At 40.6% G+C, this 27,368-nt stretch overlaps 1 protein-coding gene across 7 annotated transcripts in view; it reads left to right on the forward strand.

The window, feature by feature from the left end:
* Positions 1-27,368, forward strand: part of SHISAL1 (shisa like 1) — an 84,183-nt gene that overhangs the window by 38,854 nt on the left and 17,961 nt on the right. For 6 of the 7 annotated variants that reach the window (XM_052690736.1, XM_052690738.1, XM_052690737.1 and 3 more), the window contains 3 exons: positions 7,763-7,976; positions 15,895-16,224; positions 20,969-22,883. In XM_052690736.1, coding sequence (XP_052546696.1) covers positions 7,763-7,976; positions 15,895-16,224; positions 20,969-20,984 — 560 coding nt within the window. In that variant the 3' untranslated portion in view covers positions 20,985-22,883. Of the gene's footprint in view, positions 1-7,762; positions 7,977-15,894; positions 16,225-20,968; positions 22,884-27,368 lie in introns of those variants that run through there. The other variant, XM_052690741.1, reaches the window with a different exon arrangement.

The following is a 27,368-nucleotide window of genomic DNA, read 5'->3' on the forward strand; positions in this document are numbered from 1 at the left end:
TCTATATGCATGCTTGTAAACTGCACTCAGTAATTTGAAGTGCAATTGGCTCTGCAGGCAGAAGGAAAGGGCAGAAGTTAACAGGCAACAGAACAGAACAGTTCCCAGAACAGCTTTTCTCAGGGCCCAAACTCCTTTTTGTCAGAACAGGAAACAGTGGCAGTAGGTCTGGTACTGTGGTGGTGGCTAAGGATGAGGCTAAAATTCGGCAGCTTGAGCTGTGTGGATAGAATTACAGAATTGTGGGGGTTGGAAGGGACCTCCCTGCTAAAGCATGTACCCTATAATAGGTCGCACAGGTAGGCATCCAAACAGATCTTCATATCTTCGCAGAAGAAGACTCCACAACCTCTCTGAGTAACCTTTTCAAGTGCTCCTCCATTGCCCATTCTGCAAAGAAGCTCTTCCTCATGTTAGTATGGAACTTCCTATGTTCAAGTTTTGGCACTTGTTCCTTGTCCTATAGCTACACATCACCAAGAAGAGTCTGGCCTCATCTATTTGCCTCCTAACTCCCTTTAGATATTTGTAAACATTTATCAGATCCAGTCTGTCCTCTCTTCCCCAGGCTGAACAGACCCAGGTTACTCAGCCTTTCCTCATATGGAAGATGCTCCAGGAGCTTTATCATCTTTGTGGCTCTCTGCTGGACTGCTTCTAGGAGATCCCTGTCTCTTTTGGACTGGGAAACACAGAACTGGACACAGTAGTCTAAACATAGCCTCACCAGGGCAGAGTAGAGAGGAAGGATCACCTCCCTCAACCTGCTGGCCATGCTCTTTTTAACACACCCCAAGATGCCATTCCTTCTTTGGCAGCAGAGCACACTGCTAGCTCATGGCTAATCCGTTGTCGACAAGGACCCACCCTCATGTCCTTCTCCACAGAGCTCATCTCCAGCAGATCATCCCCTAACCTGTCCTGATGCATGCAGAAATAGTTACAATAGAAATATATAATAGAATATACAGAAAGCAGTTATAATTTCCCAACATGGGCAAAATGTTCTCAGAGAAGGGAGAAATAGACTGTGACCCCATGAAGGAAAAAAAAAAAAGATAAAATCAAATTGGGCATACTAAAACTTCAGACTGATTTTGTTTCAGTGTTATCACAATGATGCACAATTTCAGAATACATGGACGTTTATTAACTGTACTAACTGAATAGGGAGAGTCTAATAGAGGGAGAAGCAGCATGCAGTCATATGGTAAGAATATCCTCTCAGGCCACTGTAATGCCTATTTTTACTGTACAGAAATATTGATAGTTAAATTCATGTAATGAATTGAAATACATAAGGGATGGCATTGAAGCTTATACTAGCAAGCAAAATTTGAAATTATTTGCATGTTACATTAATTATCCTTTCAATTAAAACATGAATGTTTACATAGCAAAATTGTCAGAGACTCTCAGATGATTGGTGTTGTGCTAAGTAAAATGTAAATATGTGAGTATTTGTATGGATTCATTTGGAAAGCTTATAATTGATCAGCCATTCTGAAAATTCTGGTACTTGAAAAATTATGTGACTAAATTAGAAAAAAAATTGCACAGTTTAACCATGAACAGGTAGGGCTGCAGTAGCAGCTTCATATACACTGGCTGTTTACTTTTTATGGTAGACTGGATAAATTTTAAGATGAGCTCAAATCAGTCTGTTGAAGCATAGCAGACTATTCTCCGGAAATTAGTAGGAACAGAGATAGGATCATCTATATCATCAACCTGTTCAGTAATGCCTTTTAAAAACAGGATGAGAATTTGCACATGCAAATCCACTCCAGAAACAGCTGCCATCTTTGCAACAGACAACCCACAGCCTTTCAGCTACATTACTTTTATCCTAAGTATTGCTGTAGAGACAAGGCTCTTTCATGCTCAGGATTTGAGTTATTTTCAGGAAAAATATTTTGTAAAACATTATACTTTAGTTTGCTCTAGGAATCAGAGATCCAATAAGCAAATGCAGCAAGTGAAATGATTGATTTATCGTAAACTGTGTAATGCTTTGTCACGGTGTACTGGATTTGGCTGGATGGGATTATTTTGCTTTCCAGCAGCTTCTGTGGTGCTGTGTTTCAGACTGATGACCAATACAGCATTGATAGCACAGCAATGCTGCAGCTGTTGCTGGACGCTGCTTACACAACATCAAGGCATTTTCTGTTTCTCATTGGGGCTGTACAGCCAGACCCCCTGAACCACAATGACCAAAGTGATTTTCCAGAGCAGATAATGTCATGCCCAGCCATAAAGCTGTGACAGGAGTTTGTTGCTTTTTTTTTTTTTCCCCATTAATTGCCGTTGCTTGGGGAATGGACTAGACATCTCTCCACTGGTGGTGCGTGATTGCCTTCATGTCACCTATTTTTTTCTCCTGTTCTTCTTCACAAATTAAACTGCCTTTATCTCAACCCACAAGTTTTCTCACTTTGCCCTTCTGATTTTCTTCCCCCTCTCACTGGGAGGAGGAGTTCATGAGTGACTTTGTGGTGATAGCTGCCAACTAGGGTTATCCCACCACGCAGTGACTAGCAAATTCAGACCAGAACTCAAACATCACTTCTTGCTTTTTTTTTGTCTATTTATTGTAATCACTAGCACGCATTTTACTATTTAAGGGTTTGTTTGGGAATACATTTTATAGAAGCTTAACTCATGCTCTGACCCAATGTTATCTTCTATTCTGCCTTCTCTCTGCAGTCACCCTTCCCCATGTTTTCATCACCAAATTCAGCTGTGTTTAATTTTCCTTAAGAATGGTCAAAGAATCTGCCTAGGGATCAGAGAAAATTTCACATGTGCTGATAAGTAAACTACTTTGCAGTGAGGAGGAATCTATACCTTCCTGGAGCCTTTTAATGCATTCTCACAATGCAGTTTCTTTTTCAGCACTGGATAGTTTCAGAAGCATGGAAGTATTCCACTGCTTATGAAACAAAGAAGGAGTTTCAGTTCTGACAACATGCACTGGAGCCATATACAACTCAAGCCTAACCTCACAGGGCTGTTGTTCTCTTGCAGTAGTTTAACCTGGCTGTAATTTACCCAGGCTAAGCTGCAGGAACTATATATGAAAACTCGTAGTTTTGATATTCTATTATTTTCAAAGCTAGTTCTAGCATTTTCTCTTAAAATGTCCCAAATTTGAAACAACAATCTATACTAAACGCTGCAAAAATTACTATGTAGCTGTAATGTAGTAATCTAACACTTTTAAAGGAAAAAGGCATCATACAAAAAAAAAAAGTCTACATTTAACATGTATATGTCATAACATTCATCTAATTATATATCAAGTAAACATGATAAATGAAGGTATAATGAGGTACATCTGTAGGTTGCTCTGAAAGTAATGCTTCCTATTTATTTCTGTGGAAATTGTAACAGATACAAAGAGCACGATAAGAGTATTGAATGCAGCAAATTCTCAGCTACAAAATGCTGTTTTTCAACATAATCACCATGATTAGTTGTGCATTTTCATCAATGCTGAACAAGAACCTGCATGCTGCGTTTGTAAAAATCTGTACCAGCAGAGGTGTCCCACTGTCACCGTTGCCACTCCTGAAATGCACCACCCACCACCTCACTGTGCTCACAGCTACTGTTTGGTCTCCAAATGTCAGTGAATGTCAATGGGTGCCATTTTTTTTCACACGGAGGAATTTGATGACACACCTTTGCTGCCTCCACACTTCCAGTACAGACGTTATTTAGTCAGGTTGTCCCTCTGCTACCATCTGTCTCGCAGCAAGAAAATGTAATGGATTATTGGTGGGAAGATTCAGCCTCTGCAGCCATACTGCCAACATTGCCTCTAATGTCATTAGCCAGTACTATAAAACAGGAGGCATTACTTTTGAAGTAGCTTGTATATATCTTAAAAGAACATTTTTTGCACAGCATAACACAGATATGTCTTCATTTGAAGCATCTGAAGCAGGCAATTTATCAGAGAAAGATTAAATGTATATTCTTCAGCTCACTACTGTGAATAAAAATGCTATGAATAAATGTCACTATTGAAGTGCAAGGCTACTCCATGAAGGCTAACATTTCACTCAGATTTACTAGGCCCAGAAATGTGACTTATAGGAAAGCTCCCTGATTGTAAAGAGATCTGCAGTAAAACACAAAGCAGGCATTACCTTGATATACTGATCTGTATGACTACCAGAAAGGAGGTCAATGTTCTTTCTGTTTGTTGACATTAGACATGGATGCTTTTTTCCTAGTAACAATGATTAGTAGAACTGTATGCATTAGAGTGTTTGTAATGCACCCCTGCAAGCTGGTATTAAACATTTACAGAATGCCTAGGGCACTTTACAAGAGCTTAACCATGTTAATTTAATGCCATTTGACTTGCTCTAGCTCATCCAAGTGTGCACTGGAGCTATGAGAGACCTGAACTTCCTTCACTGAAAGCTGGAGAGGAGGCAGGACAGACTGGGGAAATCTTAACGGGCACCAGAGTTTTGTATTTAAGTAAATGAATCAAGCTTCTGGTCATTTTAGAAATCAAATCATTACTCAAATACTCTGTTTGGTTTATGAATTTCTTCTGTGCCATAGGTCTCAGCAATAATAATAATAATAATAATAATAATAATAACAATAATAATAATAATAAACGTGCATAGTTAAAACTAAAATGATGATGGAAGAGAGTGCACCCCAGCAAGTTTATTGATGATGCAGAAGTGGAAGGAGTAGCTGAGAGACCAGAAGTTCATGCTGCCTTCCAAAGGGACCTGGACAAGCTGGAGATTTGGGCTGACAGGTATCTTGTGTGGTTTAACAGGAGAAAAAGAAGGTCTCGTCACTAGAGAGGAACATGCACATGTGCATGCTGGGACTGCCCAACTGAAAAGCAACTTGGTAGAAAAAGACCTGGGAATACTGGTAGGCATCAAGTTGAAAATGAAACAGCGGAGTGCCATCGTATTTAAGATAGGTAATAGTGTCTTGGGTTGCAAAGTATTGCCAGCAAGTTGACGAAGGTGATCCCTCCGCTCTACTCAGCACTGCTGAGGCCACATCAAAAATACTTTGTTCAGCTCTGGGCCCCTCTGTACAGGCAAGAGATAATGAAAAGAAACCAACAAAAGTCTATTAAGATGAAGTTTCTGGAGCATCTCTCATATCAGGAAATGCTGAGAGACTATTTAGCTGAGAGAAAAGAAGTCTCAGGGGAATCTCATTAATGAATGTAAATACCTGAATATGCAAAGAGGACAGAGCCAGGCTCTTTTCGGTGCTGCCTAGTACCAGAACTAGATGCAGTGGGCACAAACTAGAATACAGGGGGCTCCCTATGAGCACTAGGAAGCAATCTCATCCCATGCAGTTGACAGAGCCCTGGCACAGATTGCCTGGAGAGGTTGTGGAGCCTCCTTTTTGGAGATTTTCAAAAGCTGCCTATCGGCTTGATCAGCAGCTCTCTGGTGGCCCTGCCTGAGCAGGGGTTGGGCCAGGCAACTTTCTTTCCAACCTCAGCCATTGTAATTTTTCAAATGTGGATCAATCATGGAACACCTACATTTTACTGCTATGTTATTTAAGGTGATGGGGCAAGGGGAGAGAGAAGTTAGTACTTGTTCAAACAAATACATGTGTCTGTATTCCTTTGGTAATCACAGCATTCTTCAAGCTCTTCAGATCCCGACTGACATTGTCTATGAAGGGATTTTCTTTGTTGTTAAAGTAATAATGACAGGTGTGTGTGTGTACATAATGTGCATAATAGTTGCATTATCCTACCAATCCATATCTGAGATTACTTGCCTCTCTGAACACTGTGCTACACTAATACTAGAGCTTAGGTTCATCTCAGCTAATTTCAGGAATGGAGCTGAGGTCTGTTTTTGGAGGATAACTGCTGTAAGATCTTCAATCAGTAGAAATAGAGACAAGTGGAGATAGGAACTTTCATAAAGGGTGAATCAGGTTTTATACACATTTGATTGTCCTTGGAGGCCCTCATCTATCTGGTTTGGTGTTGTTTTTTTTTTCTCAATAAATTTGTGGTTACAAAACCTAAGTTTGCATTCTAGCCACACGTCCTTTTATCAAGGAGGACCATGTTTCAGGTAAATGAAAAATTAAACAATGGCATGAGAGGATGCAAATGAATTCCTGCACTGATTTTGTGAGATTCTCATGCAATTTTTTTTAGGCCTCAGTTTAGCCATTAAAATAAATACATATTTCAGACTGTAAAATGTTTAGAGTAGTTTTCCTTCATTCAGAAGGGAATATGTGACCTTGTTTTCTCCTCAGTTTAATGCTTTGTTCTATATCCCTCTATACGCATAAATAAAGAAGTCATTTCCACTGCAATGATCATTAAAATTTGATTAAGCCCACAGTAAAAGAATGCGAGAAACCTGAAAATAAAAATGAGAAAGCAACGATTTTCAGTCAACAGGAACTGTGTGTGGAGAGATGCTGTACAGTTAAGCTCAATCTATGCCAGTCATTATAAGTATCCTCATGTACTGATAAACATATATGAAAATCATACATCAAGTTAGAAGAGTTAATTCTGCCAGCCTAAAGTGAGCATCTTCAGTCCGTGTGACCTCACAAAGCACAGCTGCCCACAGCATTACTGTGCCTCTGTTCTCTAATCAGAGTAAAAACATTTCACTGCCACTTGTGCATTCAGATTCTTGACTTCTATATTTTGTTCTCTTTAGAGTCGAAGACCTTTGGGCACCCTATGGTACGCATAGCCCTTAATACTGCAGGGTCTTCCACAAAAATGAATCTGAATGGTGACAGTATATGGAGCTTTTTTTGTACAGGACTTTTCAGATGTACAAAGTATTCACATGTAGGTGATTAACAACCATGCTGGAAGGGCTCTCCCTGCTGCCCCTCGGCACGCTTGCTTAGTTCAGGCAAACTGAGGTGATTGCATGGCTTCCAGTTCAGAGCTGCTGGTAACCAGCAGGCTGCCTGCGATCTTACCGTGCAGCTGTAACCACAGTGTGCCACTCACTGCAGCAGTCAGCTGCATTCAAAGGGTATGGATGGCCTTCCTTTTATGTCTTTTTCAGGAAAAGTGATAGTAAAAGCATTGCGACAGTCCAGGTAAAAATGTTCTCAGAGGAGTAATAAACACTTTACATGATAATTTAATAGAGAAGAGCTGTAAGAATTCCCAAGAGTAGCTGTATTTCTATTAGTTCTGTCTCCTTGCAAATTCAAAGTTGTTGAGATCTGTTAAACTGTTTTGTACTTTCTATGTCTGACAGAATAATCCTTACTGAAGAACTACCTTCACAGTGGAAAAGAGATTTCTATCAGTAACAATGACCAGAGATCAAGCATCTTCAAACTTTTGTTGCAGTTTTTATATGAGCTTTTTGTTTCTATGAAGTCATTGATGGAAAATCAGACATGGACCTTGTTAGGTGTTTGTGGATATCTGTGTACGCACCGTGAAAATGTTTTCCTAAACAACACTACTGTGTTTCTTGGCTTGGAACTGCTTGAAGCAGTTCTTCTCTTCCCTTGAAATAAATGACAGTTATCAGAATTATAGCAGTAGTAAAAGTCAAAAAACAACAAATTCTAAATACTATGGTTTTTAATATAAAATGTTATAATGTTGAAAGTTCTGAAATATTAACTTTTTCAGAAATCAAAGAACAGTTGTTTAAGCTTAACCAATGAAAAACTGTAGTTCATAGCACACAGATGACAGAAATGACTCACCATGCTAATACTGTTCTTTGTTTTACAGTGTTGTCCGCACATTTTCGGGTCTGCGAGCCATATACCGACTACAAAGGACGCTACCACTTTGGTTTTCACTGCCCCCGTCTTTCTGACAATAAATCTTACATCTTTTGCTGTCACCATAACAACACAGTGTTTAAATACTGCTGCAATGAGACAGAATTTCAGACTGTTATGCAGATGAACTTAACAGGGAATGTAGATGGATATATGCATAAGTAAGTACATGAGTTTTAAGTGCTCTTCACCAAACTGTTCCTGGTCTAGTAATGTAGTCTGAGGTGTGCTTAATGGTAGGAGCAATTAAAATATTCACACACAGAGAAACATTGCTGAAAGGCTTTTGCTATTGTAGAACTTTTAAAAGAAATGGTATTTTAGCTTTGCTTTCATTGCTTTGGTGCATATTATAAACATTGTTTGGACAGTGTGTAAGTAAAAGCTGCATATAAATACAAGAGATATAAAGATACATATAAAAGTTACAAATGGACAGTCTCTCCTCAGCTTCAGTTTTATCTGAACTATATTTAAATGTATGTCTGTAAAAATAAACCTCAAAACCACATCCATGGGGGAAGAGGGAGGGACCTGACTTTTTCCATGTCAGCCCTGTATTGAATCTCTGATATTTCACATGTAAATCTCTTGTAATCTCTGACCTTGGGGAACAGAATGTATTTGCTTATATACCAACACTGTGTAGTCTCCTTGCCTCTTACCTGAGATACTTCCATGTAGTTCTGGGCCTATCCTTAGGTTAAATATCAGTTAGTTTTGTTTTGTTGGTTTTGTGGTTTTTTTTTTCATAAGAAACTAATCTGTAGGAAGCAGATGTTTGTTACTGATTACTTATTTATGATGGCAAAATGCTCACTTGTGATCTATCTTGTATCATATTTTATATTCTGGCCACACTAATCCACTGTAATTTCTCTTGGTGCAGAGGGCAACTTTCAGCTGATGTAAACTCCCACTGTCAAATTCTGATCTGTCTGCTTTCCCCTGACATTTTATCCTGGTATCCAGGCCCTTCAGGGCAAGAAAGGGACAGTTTAAAGACAGCTGGAATTCCAACCTATTGATTTTTGGTTACTATGGGGATTTCAGTGTTTTGTTTTCTGGTGCAAACCTTGGTCAGCTTGTTGTCATTCATCTATATAGTACAAGGTGCAGAGCTGGAATACTGATGTTCTGATGTTGGCTCCTTTAGCTTTTAACTGCAGCAAGCAGCAGCCAGCTCAGTGTTGTCTTCTTTAACAACTTTCCTACAGCTCTGCCTTCTGATGTTTGAATCTTGTATAGATTGCACACATAACTTAAAAGGTGTTAGCAACTACCACCTAGAATGAAGGAGCCTGTAGCATACGTAGTGTAAAGGAGTGATACTTGCATAGTATCTCCTGGGATGTAGAACATTTCTCTGCCACTTGCCTTGTTGTTTGCATGTGCATTCACGTGTACATGTACACACACATGCATGCACCCACAGAAGTAAACATAGAGTTCTTTCTATTTTAGGGCTGTGATGTGTAAGCAGTTCATCAATAGGAAAGAAGGTCATTTGGTATTCTATGGGCTATGGGATCTGGCTTTAATTAAAATACTTAGAGCCTAGTGTAACTTGATTTTAGTTTTAATCAAGCAGTCACTTCTTTAAAAGTCACTTCATGCAGCTGTGATGGAGAAGAGGCTATTTCTGTAGTGTTTGTTGGTAAGAGTCATTGAGAATCACTTGCAGAGTGCATAACTTACATATGTCTTCAGTCCAGAATTTCTTGTGGACATTAGCTATGTGCTGATCAAAGGTGCAAAGCAAAGGTGTGAGAGAAAATGTTAAATACAAAAACGAGCTTTTGGAGAGATTGTTTAGAGAAGTGCATGAGTGAAACCACTATTCCCCTTTTGCAACTTTCTGAGATATTAAATCCATCAGGGCCAGGAAAATGAAGAGAAGCTGACTGTCTATTAAAAATCCTCCAGTGTAAAGAGACAGAGAGAAATCTCATCTTGAGCTCACTGAGATTTGTAGAAGACTTTCTTACGATTTTAATGTGCTGTTGAAAAGCAGAAAGAAGCGAAGCCTAGATGCCTGCACTTAGGTCATTATAATAAACACCTTAACACACTCGGACTTTATTTAATTTTTGTAATTTAACTTTATTTGGATTCTAATACATCCCGGATTCACTATACTGTTACAAAGTCAGCTATTTGTTTAGATCTAATTTCACACACCAGTGGAAAAAAAATCTGGTGAAACCTATTGTACTGTGGCTGCAGAGAATGAATGATTTAGGATATGGAAGTAGCAATGAACTGAAAAAAACAGCATTATAGTTATTATAGTTTTAAGGGAAGAGTGATTCAATATTATTAATATTTTGTTATTTTTCCCCTTTGCCATTCTTGTGATCATCAAAACACATCTCTTGTTTTATCAGGCAACTGAGGGGAAAAATTAATGAAGTCATATGTAATTCCTTTGTTGTGACATGGCTGAAAAACCACATTTGTCTTCTATAGTCATACAGTGTAATGATAGTGGGTTTATTTACATTACTTAAATTTCCATAACTAAACATTTCTGTGTTTTGGTAACTGCAGAATACTGGTCTATATCTTTGCAATCACACAGACTAATCAGTTTATAATATTTTTAAATGTTAGCAATTCATGTAGTATTAAATATAGGAATACCAGTGAAGTCTAACAGACAAAAAAGGTTCTGCCATCCAAAAATCTTTCCATAACACTTTGTCTAATAAGTTATTTGATTATTCTTAAAAATGGTATTAACCTGAGTCTTGTATTTGTCCTCTCAGATTCTCTGTTATGCATGTTCTGGTAGGAATCAGCAGCAGTACTGTGTTAGGAGTCCTTGATCTGACACTGGAACAGCGTTATGGCAGTCTGTAATGCAGCCGTGTTTTTTTTATGTTTTATTCCAGTTTTTCAGAGTTGAATGGCTTTAGCACAGCACACTACAACACTGCACCAAAAGCAATGTGAGACCAGAATAGCAGTATCTTTCTCTGTGTGCAGCATGTCCCCTACAGAGCTGGCATTTGGTTAAATATCTCGCAGAAAATCTTCTTTACAGAAAGCAAAGCTAAATAAATACATAAAATTTTCATTTCCACCACCAACTGTTCCAAAAAGATGTAATCTAGCTGGGAAGACCTCTTAGGTACTGCAGCAGTGGATTCTTCAGGAAAATAGAAGATGGGACAAACATCTTTAGATATCTTCTATTTTAGTGTGTATGTAAAAAAATACTGAGGTTTCCTCGGTGATAGAAGTACCAAGGAATTTGAGAGGAGGTAAGCTTGCATTTGCTTGGGGCAACACTTAAAACGTGTTACTACTGCAAGTAACAGTCCTTTTTAACTAGAATAGGGAAAGAAGCATTTTCCATGGCCATCTGCCCACATTTATACTGCAGCTGTAGAATTCTGCTCACAATTGTTTTGATTTGTTGGGCTTTTTTAAGCCCGAATTCCTTAATGAATTATTTTCTGTTCGTGTGCAGCATATAAAAAAAACCCAACAAACTCTTCTAAAAAACAGCTTAGTCCAAAACCTGCTTGCCGTCTCTATCAAAAAATTAATAAATTAGATTGAAGGAATTGCATGGGTAAAAATAATAACATAATCTGTCTATTTTCACTTCTTTGTAGGGGTGTCAGAGAAATCTGTGTAGGATTTTGTACATGGAATTGGATGAGACGGGTAAAAAAAGTATTTATTTTCCTCAGAGAGCCCAATTCAAGGCTTCTTGAAGCCAGAGCAGATATTTACAAAAGTAAATATCTGCATCAATTCTATAGCAAATTCTTAGCATATGTACATTCTATTTCTGTAAAAGCCGAAGTGTCTTGAAATAAAGAGCTCCTAAGCTTTTGTGGTAGATCCATGAATTATTCTGTTTCACGTACAAGCTAGGAAGGAATGATCATGTAACTTTACTCCATATTCAGTTTTTCTGTCTGTGGGTCTCTCTCTGTGGACAGCAGAGGACTGGGCAGGATGGCCTTGGAAGTCACTCCAGCATTACTATGCTAACCTTGTATGGAAGCTAAAAGCAAAGCTCCAGAATCACCTGTTGGGAGGGTGGGAGAATTAGGAGATGAAGACAGGCTTTTCACCCAGAGAGGGGGAGAAGGAGATACAACCACACCAAAGCAACCAAATTAGACTTGTCTGTCCTGGTGAAGGAACAAACTCCAATAAATTGAATCTTGACAGATTTGGAATCCATTCAGACTTTTTTTTTTTTAATCAAAATGAAACGTTTGCACAGAAGCGCAGAAAATACAAATTGCAGGGTGAAACTTTTAAAATTAAATAATTCAGCTCAATGAAATGATACAGTCCTAGGTGCTTTGATTCCCAGTTCTTTGCCCTGTCTCTGGCCCTACTGTTATTCAGCGGTACAGATGTAAGGTTGTTTATTATCTAATTAAGGTATCTTCTCAATTTGTAGGGAAGTTTTAATTTTCAATGTAGTTATGAACATCAGCAAAATTAGTATTTTCTACCAACTTAATGGTTTGAGAAACAAAGTGTATCAAAATACAGCATTTCTCTCTGTGTATGAAGCGCACCACTCTATTAGTTTTGCTTGTGATCTTTCACGAGGCTCCTTTGATAGTGATGCTGTCCCACTGTCTGTTAAGTTAAATAAGGCACTCTTTCATTTCTGTACTTGTGAGGAACAGATGTTATTTAGAAGGAACAGATGGAGAATTCGTATATGACATGATTAATAAATTGTTGCTTTAAATTGGAACACTCAAAATAACTCTAATTTTCACTAAGCCAAAATTCTGATGGGTAAAACTAAATGCCTGAAATAGCAATGAATTCTTCTGAGGTAACAATAAGAAATGTTCCTCCCTCTCAAATTGCTGCTAAACAAAAATAATGTTTTCTAACATTTCCATTCTTCCTGTGGATCAAACACAGTTCACATCTTTGTAACACAGACACTGTTGGCAGTAATGGTGCAGAAAGACAGGATTTGTTACAGTGGATTTCTTTCTGACTTTTGAATTAAGGGCTCTTGGAAGCACTATGCTTTGTCTACTTCCAATCCTTCTAGGAATTTACTGAAAAGTTTGAAATCCTAGGCTAGCTGAATCCTGCAGTAACGCAGAAGGGCCTGTTAACAGCCCCAACCTTCCTGATTGTTTCCTTATGATCGTTTGCCATGGAGCCTCATTTAATCTAGGTGTGTTTATCAGCTTAGTGGAAAGATCACTCACTGAAAAGGGGAATCAGTCTTGTTATGTGCTTACAGGCAGCAACAGAAATTAAAATTCTGATTTCTCATGTGATTTCTTGTTTCAATTACTGACTTTTTTTTTTAGTATAAAATGAAAGAGCCATACAACAGTTTAAACAGAAGTGAAGGTTCAAAGCAGGAGCTTGAAATGGTTTAGGTTTGAAAGAGTTTGGGACATTTTTTCAAACTGTCAAAATATCTTTCTTTCTTGTGTCTACAATACATGTTCCCAGCCTTTTTTCTTCAGGTTTGATTGATATTCTGATGAAATGCAATTCCCTCAAAGTTTCCCTGAGTGTCTATGAATGAGTATGGTTGAGCTGGTGCTAGATTCTCTTTGTGTAAGTTCAGCTCCAAACAGATGGGAGTACTTACATAGTACTATTACTCTGAGATCATTTTCCCCTATGGCTGTCTTCCTAATGACATTTTTTATTAGTCTCTCTTCTGCTTGTTCATTTTCATAGCCTCCACACCTATTTCCACATAAGCTCTTAAGTCTAGATCAGTGTTCTTTCGTGCACACCTAACAAATTCATTTTTACTTGTTTCTTTCCTTCTCTGCTCTCACCTCATCTTCCTCACTCAGAATTTCCAATCCAGACTGCACTTTCATCTGATAGTTGTTTACTTTTAGTATTGTGTCGCCTGCAGAGCTTTAGCACTTTTCCCCCTTTTTGTTCTCCCAGTTCTGACCTCTTTTCTTTCTTTTTTCTTTTAATAACTTTACTCATCTGTCCTAGCTTTAAAGCTCTGTATACCATGCCAGCAGCAGATAATTTTACTACCTTTATCCATATACACCCTATAGCTACACCAACATGTACATACAAATGTAATAATTTCTTCTTATTGAATGCATAATATAATAAGATCTTGTCAGTATTTTTCCTTCTTAAATTTACTGCCAGCAAACTAATGATCTGAGAGATACCTGTAATAGCATCTGCTGCGTCCAACATTAATTAGTCAGAATACTGAAGGCAAGTCCAAGCACTGTGAGCTACTTTTAAGACTGGAGTTTTGTAATACATGTCAGCAGTGACTGTTTTCAGTAGTAGACACCTCCTCAGGGTCAATGATTGCAACATATTTTCATATGGTTATCCTCACTCCTATGTGTCCAGAGAAGGGCAACGGAACTGGTGAAGGGTCTGAGCACAAGTCTTAGGAGGAGCAACTGAGGGAGCTGGGATTGTTTAGTCTGGAAAAGAGGAGGCTCATTGGAGACCTCAGGAAGACACTCTGCAACTTCCTAAAGGGAGGCTGTGGTGAAGAGGGATTTGACCTCTTCTCCCAGGCAACAAACAGGACCCAAGGGAATGGCCACAAGTTGTGCCAGGGGAGATTTAGAGTAGACATAAGGACGAGATTTTTCTCTCATAGAGTGGTCAAGCACTGGAATGGCTGCCCAGGGAGGTGGTGGAGTTGCCGTCCCTGTCAGTGTTCAAGAGATATCTGGATGAGGAGCTATGAGATATGGTTTAGTGGCTTGTGGTAGCAATAGTAGTGGAAGGACAGTTAGACTAGATGATCTTGTAGCTCCTTTCCAACCTTATGATTCTATGATTCTATATAAATGCCTTGTTGCTTCCAGAGAGGTTATTCTCTGGGAGAAGGAATTTGCAGAATAAAACACAGGACCTGTCTGTAACACTATGTGGAAAGAGAATGTCTGCTGTTTTAAGGGTATCTGGTCAAGGACCTCTTTTAATGAAACAAGAGGTAACAAGACAAGAAGTGGTGATGGACACCAAATCTGGTCAGTCACACTAATTTATGAGAGCAGGTAAGAGCATAGGAATGTTTATTCCTATAGGGTTATCTGATGGATGACTTTTAAGGTGGGAAGCATCACAAGAAACAAACCTTCCAGTCGCATGCATTGGCAGGCTAATGAGCTACAGGTACTGCTTCTATGAAGTATGAACCTTGCAACTGATACAACTGTGATCCAACGGGGCCTGAACTGGGAATGTGTCACAGAGCTCTGCAAACCCAAGGGGGTGTGCATGGGAAGGGGTAGTATATATTCACCAGCAAACTTCAAGCTAGACCATCCAGCAAGTAGGACACCCATGGGGCTCAGGGTCTGGGAAGGGGTGCCGGGCAGACTGAAAGGCTGTGCCAGGCAGTGCTTAAGGATCGGGGCAGAGGAGTTCTGGGCAGACAGAAAGGCCATGCCAGTACCTGTGGGGTCTGGGGAAATGCTAGATGGACAGAGGACCCATACCAAGTGCTTGAAGGACTGCAAATGTGTGTGTGTTCATGAACGTAGAGGGAGATGTGTGTACGCCTGTACTGGTGACCTTATGTCTCTGCCAGGCAGAGAGAAGGAAGGGGTCTTGGCCGCCTGTGTCTGTTCTACATGAGTGCTGTGTGTAAGTGCTGTTGAAAGCAGCCCTTGGCTGAAGCAGCCTGTCTGTGACTCTGGAATGTATGCTCAGTTTTGCTAATGGCTAAACCTGTGAAGGGAGAAGCAGCAGCCCTATCCCTCAGCCTGAACAGAGACCCCAGGGAACTGGGCTGCACTCAGTGGCAGAGAAGGAGTGGTCCTAGGCCAAAAGAGATGGACATTCACTCTCATTGCTGTTCTTTACCACACCTAACATCATCAACTCTTCGTTTGTGGTCTCATTTAAAGCACTGGAGTTAATCATAGACCACATTTATACGTTGGTATAAATTGGTATGTCATACAGTATTTATAATTTTTAATTATATACTTCAAAAGAAAATTTTTGTTTTCTATGTATTCTACTGACATAATTGAAGAAACAAATAACTCTTCATACAGTGATGATTACTGACATATTACCTGACTTGTTTTCCCTTCTTTTTTTTCGCAGCAACTACAGCGCACTGTTAGGGGTGTGGATCTATGGTTTTTTTGTGGTGATCTTGCTGGTACTGGACCTTTTGTATTACTCTTCAATGAACTATGATATTTGCAAATTTTACCTAGCACGGTGGGGAATCCAGGGAAAGTGGATGACACAAGGACAGAGCCGATGGATTAATTCTGCTCAGGACCCAAGCCAAGTACAGACTCAGCCTCAGCCAGAGACACAGCCTCAAACTCAGCCTCAGCCACAGCCTCAGACGTCACAGACAGTACATACTCTAAAAGGAGATGCTTTAAGCCCACCCCTGATGTCTTTTCAGAGTACATCTGCCTGGTAAGTAAATTAAGCCATACTGTGATGTATTTTTTAACTCCGTTACCTTGTAGTGTGAACAGTCATTTGCGTTTGGAAGCATCTGCAAATTCAGGTTGTGGTACCATTCAAGTACCTAAGACGTAATTCTTTGTATTATGAATTTTCTTATGTAATTGCTGCTTAGGAGTTATTTGTTATTCTGGAATGTCTTACATCATCTTGTAATACTGTTCTCTCAGAGAAATAGATGCTGCTATTTTTCAATGGTAAATAGCTATGTTACTCCCATACAACATCCTTGTCTCTAAATTGGAGAGAGATGAATTTGAAGGGTGGACTGTTTGCTGAATAAATGATTGGCTGGATATCCATATCCAGAGAGTTGCAGTCAATGCTCTATATCCAGATAGAGATCAGTAATGAGGAGTGTTCCTTAGAGGTCTGCACTGGGATTGGTGTTATCTGCTATCTTCATTAATGACATAAACTGGGATTGAGTGCAGCCTCAGCGGATTTGCTGATGACAGTAAGATGAGGGTGCAGTTGATATGACAAAAGGAAAAGATGTCAGCCAAAGCAACTTAGTGAAGCTTAAAAAGTGGGATTACATGAAATAAATGGGGTTCAACAAATCCAAGTACAAGAAGCTACACTTGGGTGGAGGCAGTCCCAGACATAGACAGAGACTGGGTGAAAAATGGATTTAGCCCTGCACAGGACTTGGGGTTCTTGTAGACAAAAGGCTGGACATGAACCCACAGTGTACACTTGCAGCCTGGAAAGGCAACTGTAAATTTGGCTTTATCAAGAGAAGGTTGGCCAGCAGGGCAAGAGAGGGGACTGTTTCCCTCTGTTCTGCCTTTGTGAGGCCCCATCTGGAGTACTGCATCCAGGGCTGGGGCAGCCAGCACAAGACATGGAGCTATTGGAGTAGGTCCAGAAGAGGTCATGAAGTTTCTCAGAGGGACAGACCTCTTTTATGAAGAGATGCTGAAGGAACTTGGTGTGTTCAGATTGGAGAAGAGAAGACTCTGGGGGGCCTCCACAAGGCCCTCCAATACCTTAATGGTACCTATAGGAAAGATGCGTTCATTTTCAGAGAAATATAGTGACAGGACAGTATTCACTTTAAGCTGAAGAAAGTAGATACTGTTTAGATATTATGATTTTGGTTGTTTTTTTACTCGGAGAGAGATGAGGAACTGGAACAGTACAAAATAGTTGCCCACCGAAGCTGTGGAAGCCCCATCCCTGGAGGTACTCAGAGTCAGACTGGATGTGGCCCTGGGCAGCCTGATGTAGTGGGAAGTGATCCTGCCTACAGCAGTAGGGTTGGAACCAGATTTTTTTATAGGTCCCTTCCAACCTAAACCATTTAAAGATTCTATTCTGTGGTATAAATAAATTATATTTTTTCTTTCTACATCAACCATTATGAAGTTAATTTTCATCTAGTATCAAAACTGTTTGTCGTGTGTATCTATGTGTCTGTTGGTCTGGTTTTAAAAGACTGTATAAATAGCAACACTTGCTTCAATGTAAGATGTCACAATTTCATTTGGGGTATGAGACACAGAAACAACATGAAAACCGGGTTAGTTTTTTATATGCATAGCTGAAAAAAGCATAGCTTAATCTAATTTGACAGGATGACACAAGTAGGCTACTGTAAAGTTAAATGCAACCAAAACAAAACAAAATCTAAAAAAAAAAAAAAAAAAGCACAACAACCACAACAAGACCAAATGGGAGACAGGTTCAGAAACAGTGAGAATGTAAAATACAAACAAAAGAAACCAAAAGACTGATAACTATGGGACAAATTGTCACAAAATGACTTTTGACTGTTTTTACCAAACAGAAAAGAATCAAAGGAAGAGACCTGAATAATGTGATATTCTGAATAAGATGTCAACTGAGGCAGGTGATTTTTTTTTATTTTCTTGTGAAGAGGAGTTTTCTACACAGCATACAGACTCAGCCTGGGGCAAGAGGGTGCACTAGTGTGTTTTAGAAGTGTTTCAGAGAGTGGAGTTTTGGCAAAGTAAAGTGATCCACGAATGAGGAAGGTGTAAAAGATGATGGTAGTTCTGATATCATGAAGCATGTAAAGTCACAGCGTTGGTCTTGATCTGAAACATTTGGGGAGTACTGTGTTGAAAACAAGATGATGTTAGAAACAGTCCTTTTATTACATAACTTGTTCCTTAACTTTAAATGTATATCTAGAGTGAAAATCATTGAAGATTTTTTGTGATTAACAGAAAACTTGGTGATGGAAAGGATCAGTGAAAGAGGAGCTCATCTGTCATAGCAGTCAGTACTGAATGTATGTGGTGCAGTTTAGACTTAGCAGGTCTTGTCCAAATGGGAGGCTCCTAATAGTGTCACTTAAGATTGTATTTAGATAGAAGCATTCTTCTTTTCTGTTCTTTTTTCTTCTCCTTTCAATCCCTGAAGCTTTTTTGCATGTGGAACTCCCAGTCTTTAATCCAAAATGCCATTCAGGTTAAAACCAGCACTGCAGTCATACACCATCGTGTTTTCAGCTTAGTACGTGTGTGTATGTGTGTGTGTATACAAAAGTGTAATGACTGTGTGGATATATGCACTTATGCTTAAAATATTAGACTCGGTGAGATCAATTGGTAGTTCTGCCATATGAAAGAAAACTATCCAGTAATTTTTGAAGAATTCTTGATCACTTTCCTTTACTGACTTCTGTTGTTTCTTTGCTTTTTTTTTTTTTTTGCTTTTTTTTTTGGCTTTTTTTTTTTTTTTTTTTTTTGAAGCATTAAGCGGAGAATGTATGTTAGGATCAGGTGAGCATATCACATGCTCTTTTTTCCTGTGTTTGCAGGAGATGAGCATTGATACATCACTGTGCTAACCCTGACCCCTTCCCCACTGCACTGTCTGTCCATACTCCTATTAGTTCCCATAAAATCATTTACTTTTTCTAGTTCCTTTCATTGCTCAACGAAATAAATAAGTAGCTGTTTCCTTAGCAAATCTGTACTTATCCCTTGTGTTTCAGGACACAGCAGAAGATACCATATTTTCAAGCTTATAACCTGCAACTTTTGAAAACTCGCAGCCCTTGAACTAAATTCATAGATGTCTCAGTCTGCACTTAACACAGGAAAATACAGATGAGAGTGCAGTAGGCAGCGATGATCACAGGCAAGGTGATCAGTGTGTGCAAGAGGTTTTTAAATAGGGAGCTCTTTCAGAAAAAGTTAAGTCTTGTCTACTACAGCACATGATAAGACAGTGGGGAATAAGTGTAGGTTGCGTGGCTATTTATTTCCCCATTAGATAATCTGCAGGTTATATACATGAAAATATGGAAATTTTGCCATATATGTATGAATTAGACTTAGTTTCAAAGTCTGTTTCTGCTGCAGCCTGCAGCCTGTTTGATAAATGATCTCAGTACTGTCTTCTCACAGTTTAATCATTCTGTCAGTGAAGGAGGATAACAGAGTTACTGGATTTATCATTTCCATCACTTCTTTTAAGACTGCCGAGTTATTAGCCTCTTTTAGTTCTGTATTTTATAGTTGAATTTCCATTATTCCTGATGATGACATCAACCTCATGATCTGCTCTGATAACAGCAAGATTTTACTTTATGAAATCAACTTAAAGCATCAAAATTATCCCTGCTTTTTCCTCCACTGAGAAAATAAACATTCTTTTTTAACACCTCAAAAATACGCTCACATACATATAGTTGGTGTCATACCGTAAGAACAGCTCCAATTTATAAATGAGCTTTCTTTCTGCTCAAAAATAATAAAATACTATATGAAAATGCAAAGCAGATTTTTTTAGTCCTGTGAGATATGTATATATCCCAGGATATAAAACTTGCATACTGTTAAAAATGTTTTCCAAAAAAGTCCACAGGGTTTCATGATGACAAAAGATGCCAAAGTTTTAGTTTCCTGTCCTACATTTTTCATAATACAATTAAAAAACACCTTCATTCTAGAAGATAGTACTGTATGATAACAGGAATGTGATTCTTGCATATCTTGCATATCATTCTGCCCAGAGAGGTGGCTGATCTCTGTCCCTGGAGACATTCAAGGTCAGGCTGGATGGGGCTCTGAGCAACCTGATAGAGCTGCAGATATCCCTGTTCATTGCAGGGGAGTTAGACCATATAACCTTTAATGGTCCCTTCCAACTCAAATGATTCTATCATTCTATGAAGAATCAAAGCAACACTGCAGACTTTTTCTCCTTCCTGTCCTTACTGACAGCATAAGCAAATATCCCAAGAACAGCGTCAGGATTAACACACGGCTTGTAAAGCAATGTGGGGTCTCCTTGGATTTAAAAATTCGTGTAATGCTCATTCTCTTATCATTTCATTTAATGTTTAGTTTACATACTGTGAATTGGCTATGAAACGAGTAACTGAGACAGAGATGTCAGAGAGAAAAGATAAAGCAAGCCAATAGGATATGGTGGGTGGAATCATCCCCGAGGTGTTTAAATCTTGTTGTAGCAGACCGCTCCGTTATTTACTTGAGACAAGGAGGGCCATGTATAGTCATAATATTAGTATAGCTAAAGTCTGGAATCCATTATACAAGCTGCTGACTGATGTGTAGAGGGCTTGCAGTGTTGTGTAAGGACAGGGAAAAAAAATCATTAATCTCAGAAACATCAAGCGTGATTTAGAATAACATTTCTTCACCATGTAGTGTATAGATTTGTGTAGCCCAACTAACGTTGATTTCTTCCTTAGTATGGAAACCATCTGAGGGCTGTCCTAAGGCCTTTGTGGTCTGAGTCCAGGTCCTGTTGGATGTACCTCCCACAGCCCAAACACCGTCACAGACTCAAAAAGCAGCCTGCAAGTGGCTGAGCTTAAGTCATTGTGGTGGCTCCTCCAGGTCCTTGCTGAGTGTCTGAGCTGTGTCCTTCCACGCTTATTGGTCCATGTGAGAATCTGCAGGTGGAGCAGATCAAGAAGGCTTTTTAACAGCTGGATATCAAGCAGCAACAAACAGCGTGGAAATCCTTACTGCTGCTCAGCTAAGTGCAAGCCAGGGAGCAATACAAGGAAATATTCTAAGTTGAAGAATCAACATCCAGACCAATGCAAAAAAATGGTCTTGCTACCCCAGGAATATTCATAGTCAGTAATGAATAAAAAAGGTCAGGGTGACCACACAAAAGCACTGTGCACAGGGGCAGCCTAGCAGTGTTTTCCAAATTTCCTGTGGCTGTGTTGTAGCTGTGAAACAGATGAATGTGATTGCCTTGTTCTGGTGATGTGAAACTCCTCCCCACATCCATCAAGGATGCATAGTGCAGGGATGCTGTCATGAAGGTGAACTGCTGCCTCTGTCTTCAGGGTTATGTCTACTCTGTATGTGACCATATATGTTATGCCACATGAGTCACAGTTTCAGAAATTGCTGCTTGCCCTGGATCAGAAAAGCTATCAGCCCAGCAGGGTGAGCTTGTGATTAGTTCATTTATGCAAGTTGGGATGGGTTAGACAAAAGCAAGTCTGTTTTAACTTCCCTGCGTGAAATGTTGCAGCCTGCTTTGGCTGCAAGTTCCTCTGAGATGCATTGTCTTTAAGACAAAAAGTGGAATATTTTTTTAGCACACCAGTACTTCACACCTCTTCCAGTGACTACCAAACATCTTACAGAGAGGGAAGAAAACAAAAACATATTTGCTGAATACAAAATCTAGCAGGTAACTGAGCACATCCACAGTAGCTGTGCAAAAAAAGCCACAGCCACTTTGCTGGTGGCTAAAGACTACATGAAATAATTCTTTTCTTACTACCTTTTGAAACACTATCCACATTTGGTAGGTCCTCTGATTCAGTAATTTCCAAGAGCTGCAGAGACAGCCTTACTGCTGTCACCTCACTAGGGACACTGACTCTGAAGAGAGGCAGCTGTGCAATGTGACCATGGCACATGACAGTACAGCAAAAGTACTCAGTGCTGGGGTAGTGGGAGGATCCTGGGCAGAGGCTGCTGCCACAGAAGATACTTAGAGCAACAAACTGAACATAATCTGCCAAATTCAAGGCAGACTTTATTTACAACTCCCTAGCTAGACTGTGGTATTGTGTTCAAGATTAAGTATGGCAAACTAGAGCACCAATAGTTTTTTTTGTTGTTGTTTTTGTTTTTTAAAGAAAGAAAAGATAGAAAGAAAGAAAATGAAATAATCTGTTAGAGCTTTTGTGAGAGAGCTACCTAGGAGTTAAAGTCCTGGAATATCTGCCTAGTAACAAATGTTAAATGTATCTGGTAACATCTACCATTCCCTTCATAATTTATTCATTTAGAATAAAGATATTGTTAAACAGATTTTGTCTAAATATTCTTGTATGTTTGCTAAGAACTGCATAATGTAAAAACAGAAATTGCTTAAAAACAAAGCTAGGTGAATCACTTTCTGGTCCTGGAAGAGCCAGAGGATAAAACTGATTTTGCATTGCAAATCCATTCTGCCTGGGCTCCTACTTGATGTCAGGGAAGGAAACCAAGAGCACAAATGGACAACAGACTTGGAACCGAGCACCCCAGAGTCATTAATGCTCTGATTCCTGCCTACTTTCCCCATGCCAACAACTTGAAAGTTTTGAATTTCATCATTTTGCTTTAAACAATTCAAGATAAATAAGTTACTGTGTGCTTTCTTTCCTGTTTTTTGAAATTTGCTGCTAATGAGAAGTAAAGACAGTATGTAAGGTTTCTGCCCACTTCAGTCTAAATCCAGACAATCCTTTGTATGACCTGGACAGGCTGGAGAGCTGGGCAAAAAAAAAAAAAACGGATGAGGTTTAACAAAAGCAAGTGTAGAGTCTTGCATCTGGGGAGGAATAACTCCATGCATCAGTACAGGCTGGGGGATGACCTGCTGGAGGGGAGCTCTGCGGAGAGGGACCTGGGTGTCCTGGTGGATGACAGGTTGGCCATGAGCCAGCAGTGTGCCCTTGTGGCCAAGAGGGCCAGTGGCATCCTGGGGTGCATTAAAAAGAGCGTGGCCAGCAGGTCGAAGGAGGTGATCCTCCCCCTCTACTCTACCTTGGTAAGGCCTCATCTGGAGTACTGTGTCCAGTTCTGGGCTCCCCAGTACAAAAAAGACAGGGATCTCTTCCGAGTCCAGCGGAGGGCCACGAAGATGGTGAAGGGCCTGGAGCATCTCTCCTATGAGGAAAGGCTGAGTGATCTGGGTCTGTTCAGCCTTGAGAAAAGAAGACTGAGAGGGGACCTGATCCAGGTCTATAAATATCTAAGGTGTGGGGGGCAGAGTGGCGAGGCCAGACTGTTTTCAGCAGTGTGTGGAGACAGGACAAGGGGGAATAGCCAGAAACTGCAGCATAGGAAGTTCCACACAAATTGCGCAAGAACTTCTTTACAGTGAGGTGACGGAGCACTGGAACAGGCTGCCCAGGGAGGTGGTGGAGTCTCCTTCTCTGGAGATGTTCAAGACCTGCCTGGATGCCTACCTGTGCGACCTGCTGTAGAGAACCTGCTTTGGCAGGGGGGTTGGACACGGTGATCTCTGGAGGTCCCTTCCAACCCCTAAACTTCTGTGATTCTGTGATTCTGTGATTTGTATATGCTGGTAGACACTGCCTCTTTTGTTGTTGCATAAATGATACATGTGCTTTGTTTCATACCTATCCTCCTTTTCCTTTTGTTAAGTCAAACCCAATATTGCAACATTTATCTCTGTATGTTCTTGTCACATACAGATTCAATGGATATGGGATGATCAATACTGTCTACCTACTTATTTCTCAGCCTACCCATCAAACACTGTATTTATCAATACTGTATTTATCAATACAGACTGCTGTATTTATCAACTTCATGAAAGTGTTTTCTTTTAAACAATCCATTGAAGTCATTTAACTAACTTAAATGCGGTAACAAATTGTCAGAAAACAGCAATTAGTAGAAAAGTGAGTAGTTAGATGATTATCTGAAGAAATTGCTGAATAAACTCTACACACTGAGAAATGAAAGTAAAATACTGAAAACTGGTCCTGAACAACTTCCATTTTCAATTTTTCTCTTATATTTTGAGTAGATTCACAGAATCACAGAATCGTAGGGGTTGGGACCTCCAGAGATCATCGAGTCCAACTCCCCTGCCAAAGCAGGTTCCCTACCCCAGGTTGCAGAAGTAGGTGTCCAGGCGGGTCTTGAACATCTCTAGAGAAGGAGACTCCACCACCTCCCTGGGCAGCCTGTTCCAGTGCTCCATCACCTCACTGTAAAGAAGTTCTTGCGCACATTTGTGCGGAACTTCCTATGCTGCAGTTTCTGGCTATTCCCCCTTGTCCTGTCTCCACGCACTGCTGAAAACAGTCTGGCCTCATCACTCTGCCCCCCACACCTCAGATATTTATAGACCTGGATCAGGTCCCCTCTCAGTCTTCTCAAGGCTGAACAGACCCAGTTCACTCAGCCTTTCTTCATGGGGGAGGTGCTCCAGGCCCTTCACCATCTTCGTGGCCCTCCGCTGGACTCTTTTTTCAGTTCTCAACCCACCTCACTGTCCATTCATCTATCCCACGCTTCCTCAGCTTTGTTATAAGGATGTCGTGGGAGACAGTATGAAATGCCTTGCTGAAATCAAGGTAGACTACATCCACTGCTCTCCCCCCATCCACCCAGCCAGTGACAGCATCGTAGAAGGCCACCAGGTTGGTCAAGAATGACTTCCCCCTGGTGAACCCGTGCTGACTACTCCTGATAAACTCCTTTTCTTCCAGTTGTCTGGAGATGGCATCCAGCACCAGCTGTTCCATCACCTTTCTAGGGACAGAGGTGAGGCTGACTGGCCTGTAATTGCCTGGATCTTCCTTCTTGCCCTTTTTGAAGATTGGAGTGACACTGGCCATCCTCCAGTCTTCAGGCACCTCCCCCGTTCTCCAAGACCTCTCAAAGATGAGAGAGAGTGGCTCAGCAACCACCTCTGCCAGCTCCCTCAGCTCCTGTGGATGCATCCCATTGGATCCCATGGATTTATGAACATTGGTGTTGCCTGGGCGCTCTCGGAGTGCCTCTTCCCTGACTTCCCTTCCATTCCTCAGACCCTCTCATTAACCTCCAGGCTCTGGAATTCCCAAGGGAGAACTTTTTCACTGAAGACAGAAGCAAAGAAGTCATCAGTATCTCCACCTTCTCAGCATCCCCCGTTACCAGAACACTCCCCTCACTTAGTAGGGGAGCCACATTCTCCCTAGTCTTCCTTTTACCGTTAACATACTTAAAAAAAGCCTTTTTAATTATCCTTTATCACCTTTGCCAGATTCAATTCCAGGTGGGCTTTAGCCTTCCTCATCTCATCCCTGCAGGCCCTGACAACATTTCTATATTCTTCCCAAGTGGTCAGTTCCTTTTTCCACATTTCATGGACTTTCTTCTTTCCTTTGAGTTTGCACACAAGCTCCTTGCTCATCCACACAGGTCTCCTTCTGATTTCTTGCTCACAGGGATGCACTTATCCTGAGCTTGCAAAAAGAGCTGTTTAAATGCCGACCAGCTCTCACAGGCCCCCTCCCCTTCTAACACCCTAGCCCATGGGATAGCTCCAAGTAGGTCCCAGATGAGATCGAAGATGGCTCTCCTAAAGTCAAGGTAGCAATCCTACTTTTCGCTTTGCTTCTTCCACTCAAAATCTGGAACTCCACCATCTCGTGGTCACTACAACCCAAGCTGCCCCTGACCTTTACTTCCCTGACAAGCCCTTCCTTATTAGTGAGAATAAGGTCCAGCAACACCCCTCCCCTCGTCGGTTCCTCCACCACCTGCATCAGAAAGTTGTTTTCAATACATTGCAGGAACCGTCTGGACCGCACATGCCTGGCCATGTTGCTTATCCAGCAAATATCTGGATAAGTGAAGTCCCCCATAAGCACCAGTACCTGGGATCATGCCACTTCCAGTTGCTTATGGAAGGCCTCATCAACCTCCTCCTTCTGATCAGGGGCCCTGTAGTACACCCCCACAACAGTGTCACCTTTACCAACCCTCCCCTTGATTCTCACCCGCAAGGTCTCCACTGCTACACCACTCTCCGCCCGGTGGAGTTCAATACATTCTAGCTGCTCTCTCACATAAAGAGCAACTCCACCACCCCGCCTTGCCAGGCAATCTTTCCTAAAAAGCACACAGCCCTCCATGACAACATTGTAGTCATGCGAACTGTCCCACCACGTCTCCGTGACTGCAATGAGATCATAGCCACACGATTGCACGCAGCGCTCCAGTTCTTCCTGTTCATTTCCTATACTGCGCGCATTAGTGTACAGACACTTTAGGGAAGCAGCATCCCCCTGCCACTCTCCATCCCTTCAAACTCCACCCTCATCACCCATCAAGCTCTGTTTTGAGCCTCGAACTACCCGCTTAACCCCAGCAGCCCTCATTTTGTCCCCTTCCCCCTTCTTACCTAGTTTAAAGACCTTTCAATGATGCCTGCCAGTTCCTGGGCTAGGATCCTTTTACCCCTTGCAGACAGGTAAGTTCCATCTGCAGCAGTCATGCCAGGAGCTTTGTCTTGAGCCAGATCCTTTGTTCACCTGCACTGTAACAAATCCAGAGATACGTTGCTGAATTACCAGATAACAGCATAAAGTCCATACAAAATCAGAAGAAACCAACTAAGCCTGCAATTTTACTGCATAATGTCACAACACTATGGTGTCATACACAGGAATGAGCACAATATCACAAGTTTTATCAACAAATCCCATCATTTCTGTCACAACAAAAGGTGCTTAATTTTAAAGGCATGATAATTTGTTGAGTAGTTCGTTCTCCTACCCATTACCTCCTTCTAGGAGCCGGATGCTCAACAGCATAGAAACTAAATGAAAATCTCATTGCTTTCAGTGTCTTGGAAAGTCACCACAAACATAGATTTTGGTTATCAAGAAGCAGATAGCTTACTTCCTAACTCATGTAGGAACAACATAGGTCATGTACAGAGCAGCTTATCGTTCTCAGAATTATTATTAAACACAACTATATGTAATAATCCTTATATAAGGCTGCAGAAGTTCTTTGAGAGTGTGTTAACATTTCTACATGAAGTAATGGCATGCCATGGAATGCCAAACAATAATTAAATCATCAAAATCTTATGTAATAATG

Source organism: Tympanuchus pallidicinctus, unplaced genomic scaffold (assembly GCF_026119805.1).
Source record: "Tympanuchus pallidicinctus isolate F22 unplaced genomic scaffold, pur_lepc_1.0 scaffold27, whole genome shotgun sequence".
In the NCBI taxonomy this organism is placed as follows: Eukaryota; Metazoa; Chordata; class Aves; order Galliformes; family Phasianidae; genus Tympanuchus; species Tympanuchus pallidicinctus.